This window comes from Chaetodon trifascialis, chromosome 8, assembly GCF_039877785.1.
Source record: "Chaetodon trifascialis isolate fChaTrf1 chromosome 8, fChaTrf1.hap1, whole genome shotgun sequence".
In the NCBI taxonomy this organism is placed as follows: Eukaryota; Metazoa; Chordata; class Actinopteri; order Chaetodontiformes; family Chaetodontidae; genus Chaetodon; species Chaetodon trifascialis.
In genome coordinates this window covers 26,141,875-26,158,040 of record NC_092063.1, presented here as the reverse complement: position 1 = coordinate 26,158,040, position 16,166 = coordinate 26,141,875, and the positions used below count along the sequence as shown (strand labels likewise).

At 40.2% G+C, this 16,166-nt stretch overlaps 1 protein-coding gene across 3 annotated transcripts in view; it reads right to left on the bottom strand.

Moving 5' to 3' along the window:
• The window catches only part of prkcz (protein kinase C, zeta), a 144,578-nt gene that overhangs the window by 43,306 nt on the left and 85,106 nt on the right, over positions 1-16,166 (bottom strand). For all 3 annotated transcript variants that reach the window (XM_070969344.1, XM_070969346.1, XM_070969345.1), the window contains 6 exons: positions 15,312-15,443; positions 10,524-10,614; positions 8,815-8,870; positions 8,339-8,533; positions 2,607-2,704; positions 1,357-1,443 (listed from right to left, as the gene is read on the bottom strand). In XM_070969344.1, the coding sequence (XP_070825445.1) occupies positions 1,357-1,443; positions 2,607-2,704; positions 8,339-8,533; positions 8,815-8,870; positions 10,524-10,614; positions 15,312-15,443 (659 nt within the window). The remainder of the gene's footprint in view (positions 1-1,356; positions 1,444-2,606; positions 2,705-8,338; positions 8,534-8,814; positions 8,871-10,523; positions 10,615-15,311; positions 15,444-16,166) is intronic.

The following is a 16,166-nucleotide window of genomic DNA, read 5'->3' as shown; positions in this document are numbered from 1 at the left end:
TGTTATCCTTAAAACCCTACACTTTTGACCACGATTCGCTGTACTTGGTGTGCGTCTTTGGTGAGTCAGTAGCATGTTTCCTCTCCATGTGTAGGTAGTGTATTCTGTGTCTAGGAGATAAGCCTTCATTAACACTGACAAGCCTCTGTCTGTCTGCCTGCTATAAATCCATGATTGTGAAACACTGAGGGAAAGACTGTAGTGGAGAGATGTTTGACAGAGAAATCACAAATCCCACATTGCTCCCCCACGTTTTCACTGTGACAGCCTCCATTGTACACCGTTGTTTCATTGCTGGCATCAGACTGATAGAAGCTGCGTCCTATCACCAGCACCATCCATCGCCCACCGGCCCGCCTCCCCCACAGCGCGGGGGAATGCGGCATGGTTCTCTCTAAGAGCGCTGCTCATGAATATGTACAATCATTATAAGTGATTAACATTCTGCTTTGCATATGTACAGCCACTGTCTCCAGAATACAGATTGCAGGGGCCGATAGGGGCCTAACGGTGCCTCTCTAAATTACCCAGCCTTTGATCCAGCATTTATCAGAGCCGCAGTTGGAGTGCCCCGCAAGTATACAAGCACAATGAATTATGGGTGCTCATTATCTTTCTCAGAGGTGGAAGAAAGGAGTTAAGTTCGGTTTTGGCAGTGTTTCCACGTCCATGAAGAGCTGCTAAAGCACCCCATTAAGCATATGTTTGTAAGGAGTTCTTTTTAGAAGTATGTTGTTGAGGAACACTTTAGACTGAGTGCAAAGAAGGTTCATGTAAAAACATGTTTAACCAAGCATACACACTCCAGCTGTCCTTCACCACAAAAAACAAAAACAAACAAACAAAAAAAAAGATTGCTTTTATGAAATTGATGGGTTTTGTTCTGACCAAATGACAAAAACTGCACACACCATGTACTCCACATAATCCCTATCATCTGGATGAGGTTCAATCAGTCCAACTCAAAATATTTGCCAAATGCATAGATGTGTTGCCTGTGTAGTTGACGGCACCATGTCAATGTAACCAAAATCACTTCTACCTCCTGTGAGAATGCAGCCAATCTTGGAGGCCTTGCTGTAGTACTTCAACTTGGTTGTGATATTTTTTGATCACACCATATAGTCTGTACATTTGAGACAGACCAACAGAAAAGTCACTTCACTTCATACATGTTTCAAAATGCTACCTGCACATTAAGAATTTCTGACATGAGTTATGATTCTGACAAAAGTTAAATTTCTCATGTGGAAGTAACATATTTAAAGACTAAATTTAGATGTTTAAATTAAATAAAGGAGACAACATTTTTTTAATCTTACACATAAACAGATGTTGTAACATCTGGATGTTTACCTTGCATGTTCTTCAGGGAGCTTCCTTTGTCGTTGCATATGAAACATCAAGTCCCCGCCGTTCACATATTCAATCACCAGAAATAACCTGGAAACCAAAGCATGGTAAGAAAATCCATCAGCATGCCACTGATGCTCTTAAACAGAGGTTCTTTGGAGAATGTTGAGACTATATAGTTTTTAAAAAATTGAAGAACAAAGACATTAATAACAACTTATCCAGCCAGTAAAAAAGGTCTTCATGTGATGGAATTTCAGAAGTTTATCAGATATGAAATGTACATGTGCAATGTCTCCTTACGTCACTTTCATTAATATCAGTCTGTTTCTCAAGCAGGCATATCTTAAATCTTTAAATACATTTCTGCCAACAGAAATGTTACTTAATTCTTAAAATCCCTGTTAAAAGCTGATGAATCAGTGCTAACAAATGCATGAAAGAGACCAAAACAACAATCAACTGACCTGCTAACAAGTATTGTCTTTGTGGCCTGATACAGTTTGCCTCTATGCCTCTATCTCCTAGAGCTCTAATGGCACCAAAAAATTCATTAGGATAACATGTTTTGTTTAGATGAACATGGCCAGTGCTGTTTTTCCTGAAACCACAGCTGCATTGTCAGTCTCATGCAGACGTCAGATTGGTGGTTTAGTGTTTACATTGTTTTGCTAGTCTGACGAGCTGAGAGGAAAAAAACAACACTAGCTATGTCTACTTTGTTTATTGTTCATTGTGTGGTATGGCTATTTTATGTGTGTTAACAGTTTTTGGACATAGGTAATAGGATTCTCAGAACTTGATAGAACATCAAATAGAAGATACAAAGTAAAAACAGATTACATCCATGCAGAAAGCAATTGTGAGATATATGTAAGAAGGAATGAAAGGAAAGTAACATCAGGTAAACTATCAAAAAGCACAAATCCTAAATCATTCAAAAACAAAATAATAATAATGCATTCATAGCTAAATGATACTAAAGTCCACATTTGAATCCACAGGATGCTGATAACCTCAGTTTTTGCCTGCATCTTGTAACTTCTTGAGCCTTCTTTATTTCCATGGGGTTTATTGATAATTAGAACATTATAAAAATATGCCACCCATCATTGAATGAAGAACAGACCAGCATCAGAAAGTAGGATTTTGTATTACTGAAAAGTCCTGTCAGGTACTGTGACTGAAATGCCTCTGTGAGTGGAATGTACAGTGTGAGCTCTCATAAAGTGTCAGCCTTGTCATGCTCTTACCGACTTTCTGTCTGGAAACAGGAGTGGAGGCCTACTAAGAATGGATTGGTGGACGCCTGCTCAAACACATGCTTCTCTGTCTGCACCCAGTCAATATCCTGGAGAGATGAGGAGAGGCAGACGGAAACAGAGATGACATGAGCGAAAGATAATGTATCTTACACTATGTACACAACACAGATTAAAAAAAAATGCAGTCAGTCTTGAGAACAATCCTCACACTCGAGTCATTCTGAGACTGTTTTGTTCCTTGACTGTTCCAGTTTATAGGGTAGACCTTGGATAGCATACCAAAAGATAACCAGGCAGCATGAATGCCAAACCTGTCTTGAAAACCATCCACCAGTTAGTCACTGACATGAATGAAGGCTCAACATAACTCTTTGAAAATACCATCCAGACAGAGGAGCTTTTTATTACCCTAAGGGTTGACAATTTTGGAATGTAGAAGGACACCATTAAAGAAAACTAACCCTGAAAGCCAAATCCACATTTGTACAATCAACATTTATGAAGGCATTCGACTGTCCAAACATTTGGACAGTCGAACAGATCACTTACTTAATCCAGCATTTTTATCTGCGAGGCTATCAAAAGACACGTGGCATCTGACTCGTCACTCATAATGGCTATTTTACAATGCAAACATTTCAGTTTTTGGATGGTTAACAGTTTGACTTGAAAACATTTAGGTTTTGGGGGGGCCTGCTTGTCTCACTTCTTGAGTCCCTCAGCACAGTATGGTGACACCTGAGAAAAATGTCACATTAGGACACTTGTTTGATTTTTGAGGTTCAGTTGGAATTGTGATGTTTGAATTGATATATAAGATGAAAACAAACATGGCATCACTAAAACCGTAGGACAAGAGAGAACCTCAGTAGAGTGGTGATTGTGTCTTTAAACAAGTTCAAAATACAAAACAAAACCAAAAAAACAGAGTTAAAAAATACCACAAACTCTTTTCCTTACATCACGTAGCATCAGTAAGAAAATGCATGTAAAGTACTATAACTAAAAGTTGTCATGGTACAGAATGGCCCCTGTCACCACTTAATACTGATACATTACATGTAAGTACAGTAACATTAAGAAGACATAAAATACAGAAACAATGTGAGAGGAATAAATAAAACAGAGATGAAAGTAAGCAAAACTAAACAAAAAGCACATCTAAACAGGTGGGTCCTCAGCTGCTTGTTAAAAGTCCAAAGAGTTCCAAAATTTAGGAAGCAGAACTTTTTAAGGAGGAGTTAATTGTGTCTGAATGGGCAAAGTAACCTTTAACTACAGCTGTCAAATAAATCCAGTGGTGTAGGTAGAAGGATAAAGTAGCTGAAAATGGAAATACTCAACTAAAGTACGCATGCAGCACTACCTTGAACCATTGTTAGTCAGTAAAGCAAGAATCCTTGTGACTATTAGAAACCTCCAGTACCTACACTCACAAACCAGTTCTCTGGAACTGGCCAGAGTGTATCCCTGTTGTTAGTAAGCTGAGGTTTTAACGGTTTATACTCCAGAGAAGTGTGTTTAGCCTGAGGCAAAGATGTTGTATGCTGATTTTAAGTGTCATTAAGTTGATGTTAGTCCATATTTTATGTGTGCTACAATAGTGTATCTAAATCTTGAGTTCCCCATGCTGTGCTCCAACATCATATGGTTAATTTATACCATACAAAAGAGACTCCATATTGTGCATATGATACTAAATTCCTTCTGGTCAACTCATTATTACTTGAGAATTTTATAATTATGCAGAATACGCCATCAAAACATCTTGTATTGGTCATTTCAGCTCTTTTAGTAGTTTGCAGTCTGTCTGTGCAGAGCTCTTTCGAGCTTCCTTTGATGTCAGGCATTAGACTACTAAAGAGATGAATTATTAAACTAATGCGGATGAATGGAGCCATAAATAAATTAAAATGGGATGTCCAATCAAAATATAAGGAGGACTAGGGAAAAACTGCATCTTCGTTTATGGAGTCAGTTTTGTTTTGTTCATCAACTGCCACAGGAATTAAATGCTGGATTTAAGCATAACATGACTTATGTGTGGGGAAAAGACAAAATATTTGACACCGATGGGGGGAAGCAGACACATGAAGCCTGTGACATGATTTACTGTCCTGGATTAGTTGTGTAGGTGTTGGATGATGCAGCTGCTCTGGGCAGAGATAATTGGTCTGGCTACACAGACATAGTGGTGCTTTTAAAAGAACTTGTATGTTGAGCAATAGTGCCATCTAGTGGGCTATACAACACAAACAGTAAAACAAAGTACAGCACTCTCCTATTTTCAGGCCTGTTTTCTCATCCACAATAATCTCTCTCGTAGCTTTGTATTTGATTCTTTTGTTTTTCATTCCTTTCAAAGGTGAAGTGTATGGACAGCACGTTGTAACTAGTTCAGTACATGAATTGTGCTCGATAAATAAATATAGTGAACCCGGTAGAGGTGCAGACACCTTCGGATCACTTTGAAAAGGGTGCAAGCATTTGTGTAAACTACAATACTAGAACTGAAGTGCGGTATTGGATATTTTATGATTGGTAGTATGAATATTGAGGGTACAGTGCTCAATGAGTCTGAAGAAAGTCTAACACAAGTTGTGTGTTCACAGGCTTGGTCACAGTTTTACAACAGAACAATGCTCAGCTGATTGACTGACTGAATTATTTCGCCTTCATTCAAAACCAACTGACTGTCAGAGCAAGTAAAAGCAACAATTTGTGGTTTTAGGAGGAGTTAAGTGCTGGGACTATTTCTTGGTGAACAGTGGGTGCAGTGATTGTGTTCAGCCTCCGGGAGTTTTGCCCTCTGAGGTTGTCAGGTTTGGTGCTACTGTGGGTGTGCAGAGACCAAACCAAAAAGTGTGCTCACCGATTGTATGTGGAAACCTGTGCTATAGCCAGAGACACTGCATCTGCTGCCTCCATCCACCAGGAGTGGGTGAATTGGATAAACAGTAGTTGCTCGTCCAAAAACATAGTTCCAAGCATGTAAACAAATTTTCTTACTTTCCTCTAGTAGTGTTCAGTGGTGGAGATAATTTTGGTTTTATTTGTTCAGGTATTGAGATTTCTGGCCCCACTCCAATACAATGGAGGTGGACTTAAATGGTCACAGCTCACAGCTATGAAAAATAATGTTTCTAATTTCCACAACATCACTTTCCAGAAATAATGTCCTGATCGATCCTCAGAACACACAGTCAACAGTTTTCATGGGGGCTATTTCTTTGGAAGACAGTAGATGCACACATTTTAAAACCTGGACAAATAAATCTGTATTACTGTAAATCACTAGACGTATGTGACAAATACCTTTTTGCTCTTCCTATTTGGGTGAACTGACCCTTTAAGAGGCTGAATATGGAAGTTTAGTTTCCTGAGGAACCTCATTAGCTTCCACAGAGTGGTCCCTAGTCTTCCTCAGGTCTTTATTGATGTCATCAGAAAATACAAATGAAAATCGCACTGTGTCAATAAGTCCAGACATGCAGTGTGAACCTGGAAAAGAGATAGTAACTGTAATTGTCCCTTTTCATGTTCATTTGTGAATAAAACATGTCCTAGCCTATAGAAATACGGGCAAACCATGCTCTGCCAGCTACTTTCACAATTCTAAGAAATAACAAATGTGAGTGATATGTATGTCTGCATATTTCCTGCTTTAGGATTCATTATGCAGACTTCTCCTTTTTGAAATGAATTTCATGTTATGTTCATCTGGCAATTCATCACAGCAAAAAAGATGTTAAACCCGGATTTCATCTTCTCCCATGAGTCACCCACCCACTTATTCCTGCTTCCTCCTAAGCCCTTTTTCCAATTCATAAGCTCTCCGCCACTTTTGTGTAGTTTCCACCCCCACTTGGTCCCCCCACTGTCCAATTCCTTTTTTCCTCATTCCTTTCAGAAGCTCCAACCAGCCTCTGACTCAGTCTTCTTCATTCCCTTTTATGCATTCCTGCTTTCCATCTCTCCATACATCTTTCACTGTTCAATCGCCGCTCTCCCTTTCCAATTTTTATCCTTCATATTATCCATCCATCACTGATTACTGCTCTTAGACCCATTACATAGTCCAGCGGTTCTCAATCCCTGCCCCCAGGACCCAGAGCCCTGCTGCTTTTCATTCTGACCAGCTAATCAGGGACAGATTCACACTTGGAATGCAAAACCAGCAGGCCTCTAAGTCTAAGAACATGGCCTGAAAACACACACAACTTTCATACATGCTGGAACCAACGCAGACAGGCCTTACAGATCATCACCTTCTGTGTCTTCCATGTCTTCCATCCAGCAGTGCAATACACACTGGCTGGTCTCATAACATCATGTCATTTGATGTAAATAGCACAAACCGCAGGTAAGAAGCAGACATAAAAATGAGTGAAGCCACTCCAGGTAGTGAAGGTGAATAAGCAGTGACGCATGTTGAAGCTGGGAAACAGAACAGTTGTATACACAGGACTCACCTACGTGTGGGTTTACACAAAAATAGTGGGTGCAGGTGTTTTGACATGCAGTGTGTGTTGAATGACCCAAGCAGTAGTATCACCGCAATATATTTTTAGGCAATCCTAAGGTAAAAAGAGTGGGAACTCCCTACAAAGAGTGACAGTTTGCTTTAAATGTCCCCAAACAAACATAGGTATACAGACCTGAAGACAAACACAACACTTTTTAATCACTGTGCTCCACCATCGAAATCCATTTCTGGACACAAAGCAGCAGAATGCAGAACCACCTTTTCATCAAGATTTATTTTATACAGGTCTCTATTTCTAGTCTTTTGTGTTCATTCTAGCTTGGGAAAAGTAATCCTTTCCCACCGTGCACATGTTAAAGGATGGTTCTGATTTTTTGCAGCTTGGGTCTTAGTGTATTTGTACATTTGGTCATTATTCCCTGTTTTAATAATAACATTGAACAAGTTATCTGGGAATGTGGCAACATCGATGGGGACAGAAAATTATTTTGGTGAGTAAAATGTTATAATAACTGAAATAAGGATGGCAAAACATCATTTACATAAATGGAATGACAGCTGGAGCCTATCCCAGCTGTCATTGTCACACCCTGAGCCGGTCGCCAGTCGATTACAGGGCAACATACAACATTCATACGACATACAACAACTCATGCTCACACTCACACCAAAGGACAATCTTAGAGTCACCAATTAACCTAATGAGCATGTTTTTGTTCTGTGGGAGGAAGCCGGAGTACCCACGCATGCACCGGAAGAGCATGCAAGCTTCACACAGAGGGGCCCTGCCCAACCCGGGGATCGAACTGGCGAGCTTCTTGCTGTAAGGCATGCGCACTACCTGCTGTGCCACCGTGCTGCCCCCTCTATCAACCAATAAATTGAAAGAAAAAAAATAAATTCATAGAATATATGCTTTTACTGAGTCTTGTTCATCAGACTGCAAGGAATATGTGATGGGCCTTAAGATGGGAGACTTTAATACACACATGTTAATTAATAAAAAGAACCTTCTGAATTAAGTTGCTGATGATATGAACAAAGTGCACAAAAGGGAAACTGAGGGAAACTCTCACACAGTGACTACTTGCATTAAGTGTTTCTGCAGTCAAGTTCACATCAAAAGAAGGCTAGCCGTTAACATTCCATGGCATTCGGAGTTAAAAGTAGAGAATCAGGCTGGTTCGGGCACATTTCACATCCTGAACATCCAGAGGTGTACTTTGTGTCTCACCTCGTCATCATGGACCAGCTCCTTCTTCACTACTTTCATGGCATACACCTGCTCATTCTTCTTTAGCCGAACCAGCAGGACCTTGGCGTAGCTACCACGCCCGATCACTCGGATCAGGTCAAAGTCACCCAGTCCAAGAGCCAGGCCCTGGGACAGCTTAATGCCATCAAGCCCATCCACTACTGCTTTGATGTCCTAGAAGTAAGAGAGACAGCGATGCAGTGAGTGTATTGATACATTCAGAATTGAATGTTCCAGTTGTAGGTGGCAGAATGCTCAAGCAGCAAAGCTTTCCAAATGATTTGAAACAAAAAGGATTCATGGCTATTCAGCTTGTGACTGCAGTCAAAACAAAGGATGATTAATTTACTAATTATTAGCCCAAAAAATACAAGCTACTGCAAACTGAGTTCCATACCATTATCTATTGAATGAATTACAAAAGAAATTCTGTAGTGATTCAGAGCCTTTCTCACCTCTGTATCTGCATCTTCTGCTTTAGTCACTGTACAGTTGTGCGGTAAAAAAGATACTGCAAAAAGAAGACAGAGTCACTGAATTATGACATCTGAACAGTGTGACAGAAAAGATTCTGCACTTATAGAGGTTACATGTTCTTTATTCTGGCCAGCAGAGGGAGGTAGAGTACACAGAGTCAAGCCCAGCAATCCACTGGAAATGCCAAACAAGGTCAATCCACATAGGGTCCCAGAGCATCTCCTATCAGGGACCCCCAGCCAGACCCCGCATTAGTTCACAGTTTCCTTTTAATGGGATTTAAGACTCTGTTCTATGAGATCTGAACAGAGAGCAGTAATATGGTTAGATAACAGTTGAGAGTTACATAGTTATATAAGTGATGATGGGGATTGTGAGGTGAGGCTACCAGAGTCTAAAGTCAACCCTTTGAACAAAGTAGCCTTTCTATTATTCATGTCTCTGAGGTCTCCTGGAATCACATCAAGATCCCCTGAGAGTTCCCTGATCTCACTGGCAGCTTTGTACTTTTGTATATACTGTACTGTTCATGTGACATACAGCACAAATAATGTTTTCTTTGGATGAAAAGGAAAAACATACCCCTTTGCTGACTGTTTCACAGCTCTTCGTTTTTTTATTTATTTCTAATTCACACTCACGGGAGCTGTGTTAAGTCATGTTTGGGTTTTTGGTGCTGTTGTTGTAACATGAGGTTCACAACTGCAGTGCTGTGAGGGGCAGGTTGTGGATTTGACAGAAAGATGACACAAAGAAAAAGTAAGATATTTTAGATTGCTCTCTAGCATCAAGTCAGACACATGTTGCTCGTTTAGGCAGTTTTACAAAAATAAGGACAATCTACCCTAACAATGTCTTGGAAACAAATGGCAATAAAAGCAAAGCATGGCTCTTAATTTTGGTTTGTTAAAAATGTTGTGGAGTGAGGAAAGACAACACTGATCATCAATCAACCAGAGACATTTGAATGCCACCGATAATTAAAACTTAACAAAGAGACAACAATATGTCTTTCCAAAAATCTAATTGTGATTTTCCAGCTCCTTCATTTTAAATGTGCATTGCATTGTGGGATATTCGTGTTCATCAACAGGTCACTTAAAATCATGCATTTTTAGTCGGCATACTGTCTAAAAAGTATTTTGTCACTTTTCCAGTGTGAACATACCACAAACTCAAACCCTGCTTAGAATTAGCATTTAGTGTGAATTTGAGACACTGTAAAGCCCCTCAGGTGTCACCATCTTTAATTATATTCCCCTACTGTATCAAACAATAGAGAATGATATGAGACAAACTGTTCATTCTTATGAGCTGGACAGCCATAGAATTATGTTCAGGTACTGTATTCCGATTATTGTTTCCCTCACTGTGATATTATCTATCCCTTATTAAACTGCTGACCCCTTAGATTAACATTACACTTAACTGAATTCAGAGTTCTTTTGCTTTGGGCTGTTGCAAAGTATGAACCTCCATTTACAGTTGCCTTAGCTTGCTATCAGTTTTCATCACCACATGTCATCATCATCTTACTCAAAGTTGAGTGATATTGAACTTTGAAGCTGCAAAGCAAATACTGATCTTGTATCTTATCCGTCTTAGACATTACAAAAAACTGGACCAAACAACATGGTAGCATTCTGCTCCCTGCTTAAAAAAGGAAGAAAACTGTTTCAGGTCTTACTCCCATCTGTGTCCTCTTTGTCATCTGGTGGAAGGTCCACCTCCTCATTCTTGGCATCTGAAGGGGGCTCCTGTGATGGCATGACTGGATCCTGAATAAAGAAATTCAAAAATATACCTAAATATCCCCTGACATATTTTCCCAGATATCCACTGAAATATCTACTCATGGTTTTCCACTCCTGGACAAGCCGATGAAGATTCATGTTCGTAAGGACTAAGGAAAAGTCTGTGGTTGGAGATTGTCTCAGCTAATGCACAGACATGTTTTGCCCTAGGACTCTAATGACAATGTGGGCTTTCACAAGAAAAGACATTCAATCATTTCATCTTATCAAGCCTCAAAGTCACTTATCTGGCACAGAAGATACCAGGCTGAAGCTGTGATCAAGAGCAAGAGTTCCTATTGCTGACAGGGGACATTTCACCCAGTACCAGAGCTACATTGATTTTCTAGTCAGGATTTTGGTCACGAGAGGCTGAATTCTGGATCTTGGTGTTTGTTCAGACGCTTTGTGGTCAAATGGATTAATTACAGAGAACACTGGTTTGCTGTCACTACACTTGATGTCTCATTTCAATAGAATGATAGGAAAGAACAGGAGGATGAGCTGCAGAGTGACAGTCCACAATGACAAACAGGAAATGTTCAAAGAGAGCTTTTCAGGGCTGTGCTTGAATACACTGATCTATGTCTGTGCAAATGCAGCAGCTTACAGTACTTTCTTAATGGCAGGACTATGCAACATTTCTTAGATATTCATTAATAGAAATGTGTGCTGTCAGCAACTGTAGGATGGAGTAGTGAAGAATAGGCTGACATTAAACTTGTTGACCATATTAAAATGCTAGCTGTTTTTCTGTCAAAACGAAACAGGAAAACACTTCAGACATAACCCATTGTTTCTTCGCGCTTTGAAAGGGAAATAAATGAAAATCCCTTAAATAATCTTTACCTGAAGATGACTTTAAAAACCTGACATTTAAAAAGTAAGAAAGGAACCTTGATCCTATTTCTACACATAAGAACACAGAGAGCAAGGTTTGATTTTCTCTTAACTCATCTGTTATTTAACCATCAAAGACCATAACAACCCTGAACCCGATGACGCATACTTCAAGTTTATTACAACATGTGTTTTGGCCTTCATTTCTACCAGTTATGATAATGTTGTTGTTCATTCATCATGGACAATGAAGACCATAAACCTCAAGGCATTTTACAGAGAGTTCATAGACCTATTCTGGAATAAGGTTCTCCCACAATGGGGCAGTTGAGGTTCAGGAGGTAAAGCAGGTTGTCCACTGATCACATGGTCAGTGTCTACAGTCTACATGTCGAAGGGCAGCAGGTGGCATCTTGCACCAGACTATAAATGTGTGTGTGGATGGGTGAACGCTAACTTGTGTTGTAAAGTGTCCTGTAAGACTAGAAAAGCATTGCACAAATGCTGCACTTACAGTCTATTTATCACAAATATGGTACGTAAGAGCAGAACTGACTGATAGTGAAGAAAGTGCCAGTAGATCCATTTGCTCATTTCTTTTTTGATAATGTGGTTGCTGCTGTTTCATAGGCTTTGTCAAGAATGCTCCCCTCATGGCACCTGCCCAAAACACTGCTTACATGTATCAATGGCAACTCCCAGACTGTGAAATGTTTCAATCTGTCTTTAAATCACAGCTAGCTTGCTGCACAGAAGCTGTTTCAGGACGCATTTATCACAATCAAAATCAGGCTTATTGCCAGGTAGGTTTTCACATGCAAAGAACCTGCCATGGTATCTTGGTGCAAAACAATAAACGCAGTATAAGAAAAAAAAAAAAAAAAAGTACCACAAAAGTCACGAATGATAGATATCAAATACAAATTTTCAACAAAAAATATGCGAAATATATTTATATATAATATAAATATAATATATATATATATATTTTTTAAAAAGGGTAAAATATGTTTTTAAAATGAAAGGAGTGCGTGTTTTACTTTGGTGCAGTCTTTTTGAAATGTTGAAGTGATGCAGTGACAGTCAGTGCAGTCAGACAGGTTGAAAACAGACCCTCAGGTTAGTCAAACATATTGAAAGACAAAACAATGGGGCATAATAAAATTATCACCCACATCGTCCATTAATAACATCCAACATAATCATAGACCAACTTCAATATTGGTTCTTAGACAACTCTGAATTTGTCTGGAAGGAGCTCAGACAGATTACAATCTACAAACCTGAACCACTTCACCAACTCATCAGCTGAGCACCAGTGATTGCTCTCTCCATCCTGGAGAGGGACAACAACAAGCTTTTTAAGAGGCAGAACCCCAACAAAGTAGCCAGGCCAGATTCTGTCTCTCCATCCACCTTGAAGCACTATTCTGATCAACTATCTCCAATGATCACAGACATCTTGAACACCTCACTGGAGACATGCCACATACCAGTCAGCTTCAAGAGCTCCACTATCATCATAGTCCTCAAAAAACCAATGACCACAGGACTAAACTACTTTCACCCATTACCCTTATCTCTGTTGTAATGAAGTTGTTTGAGTGTTTTGTGCTGTCCCACCTGAAAACCATCACCCACTCCTGGAAGCCTTGCAGTTCACCATGGATGTCCACTTCATCCTCCAGCACCTGGACTCTTCAGGAATCTATGCCATGATCCTGTTTGTGGACTTGACCTCTGCCATTAATTCGATCATCCCAGCTCTGGTGTAGGACAAGCTCTCCCTGTGTGCCTGACTCCACCTGCAGGTGGATCACAGATTTCCTGTCTAACAGCAGGTGAAGCTAAGGAAAGAAGTCTCTAACTCCTGGACTGTCAGCACTGGCTGCGTCCTTTTCCCTCCGCTCTTCTCAGCTGCATTTCCAGTCATCAGTCTGTCAAGCTCTTGAAAATTGCAGATGACACCACCCTTAATGAGCTCATCTCTGGTGGACATGAGTCTTCCTGCAGGTGGAAGATTGACCATGTGGTGACCTGGTGCAGTCAGAGCAACTTGAAGCTCAACACTCTAAAGACAGTTGTGATGGTTGTGGATTTCAGAAAGAGCCCAGGCTCCAACCCCATCTACCCCGATCACCCTAGATGACTTCCCATTTGACAGTGTGGGGTTCATTGAACTTCATGGGTGCCATCATCACCCAGAACCTCAAGTGAGAGCTGAACATCAGTCCATTCGCAAGAAAGCACAGCAGAGGATGTATTTCCTGCAGCAGCGGAAAAAGTTCAACCTGCCAAGTCAATGTCCAAGTCCAAGTCAATGATGGCTCACTTTTACACTACCATTATCGAGTCCATCCTCACCTCCTACATCACCATCTGGTGCACAGCTGCCACTGCCAAAGAGAAGGACAGACTGCAGAATATCATTTGGTCCACCGAAAAGGTGATGCTGCAATCTGCCATCCCTCCAGGATCATACCTGTCAACACTGAGATTTGAAAAATTTTCTGGCAACCTACCATGGGCATTCCCACCACCCTTACCACTGTCTACATACCCCTTATATTTAGACAAGGATACACACATTGAATCCAAAAATCACCACTAGGCAACCACTTCCTTTTAAAATATCAGGGCAACAAGGATTGAGTTAACTAATTCCTACATTAAGTAATTATGGTTAGGTGATCACAATCCAATACCTGGTTGAAAATGAAATGTTGTGAGCAGCCCAAATGCAAAAAACACGAAAAGGGATATAATTCAGCACTTACCTTATTTACATATTACTTAAAGGACATGCACTCATCACCTGTACATTAGAAGTCAGTGGTGACCTTGGGAGACACTACTAACAGAGATGATTGGCAGAAGAGTGATTATGAAAATGGATGGGAGAGATAGTATAAATACAGTCATTGGCGGACCATGTCACCGCACCTCTTAGAGGCTCTTATAGTATGCAAATTTGTCATGTCTCCCTGTCATTAAGTATGCTAAGGTAAGGACCCTCCCATACAGTGGGATACTTGCATTAACTTCTTGTTTTTTTGGCAAGTACTCCTCTCGCAATCCATCTTGTATTCATCCTTCTTCTTCTTCTTCCGCTTGTTGTTTTATTGGTGGGTACAGCTTGAGTGAATGACTCTTTAATAGATGTTACAGCCAGTGCTCTCTATACTGCCCGCTGTACCGGACGTGAATTTAGTAAACACATCAACTAGGCAGTTATGCCTCTCATCAACATTACGGGTATGTCCAGGACCTGTCCACCTCCAGGACCCTCAGCAGGTAACATTATGTCCAACCCCTTCCATCATAGCAGGAGACTGTGCCCCCCATACCCCCACCTGCACACACACACACTTATGCAGATTCCCTGGTATATATTGTGCACATTCCTGCACACAACTGTACAGATTTCATTTTTAAAATTAAAATAAATAAATACATTTTCTACATTTTATTGTTCATTTTATAATTCATACTTCTTGCCTTGCAGTGCTTGCTTTTTTAGCTGCTTTTTAATATCTTCTACTTGCTATGTTTTCATTGTTATGCACCAAAATTCCAAGGGAAATTCCTTGTATGTGAAAACCTACTTGGCAATAAACCTGACTCTGTTCAGATGAACTTGAACAGTATATACTATATAAGGCATGTTAAACTGTTATTATCACATAACACTCTCCTGGTGAGGGAATGTAATCCTCATCATTCATGTTGACAACATGTAAGCTTGATATCAGAGTTTGCCAGAATGCTGAGAGTGTGTTGGCATTGGATATGACAGGCTGGTACTGTGCTGTTTGCTGCTGAGGACATGATGAAATACTCACCATAAGCCTTTGGCAGGTCTGAGGGATGAGTTTGTGACAGCGCTTATGGACCAGCAGTTTGCAGTTGATACACTTGTAGCCCTGCCTGCCCAGCCCCCATATCCTTTCACTACAGTGGCCACAGTCGGCTTTCTAGAGGACACACACAGGACAGGATACAGTAACGGGTTAGTCTTTAATCAACACGCTGAATGACAGAAGAAAGAATTTGTTAAATCAAGAATCAATTAAAAGGGTGCACTGATAAATATACAATGGTAGAATGTGATAGATGTACAGTGTATAGAGTTACCCTCTTATATTCATTGTTTTAGATCTTTGTTTTTAGATCTTTTCCTGATCTTATTTGAATCTGGATATTTTTCACTGATGTATTGAGCAGTTTGGCTTGTTGTTGGATAAGTCTTTTTTTTTTTTGGTTTCTTTTTGGCCTGTCGGGGGCAGAGTTTCACAATAGGCTAAAAAATCACATGCGCTTCACATCCTAATATAATTAAGATAATATGAATTCATATTCATACTCATATTGCTGCCTTGCAAAGTTGATATGGTGAATGTGATTAGTGTCTTTTCACACACCAGCAGACACAAAGCAACATTAGCATTCATTATAAGTTGACTTTTTGGCCACCCAGTACATGGAGACTCACAGTCAGACTGACTTGAGCCATAGCCTCATCATTTATTTGGATGGAGTCTGATAATGCAGTGGGGCTGCCGACACAGTTTTGCATGGATGAACACATTCCTAGCAGATCACAGAAAGATAAAATACCACTATGTTCACTGGTTGGTAGCTAACTGTCTGCTTTTCCACACTGAGCAGGTAGTATACAGTGGGTTTATTGTAGCTTT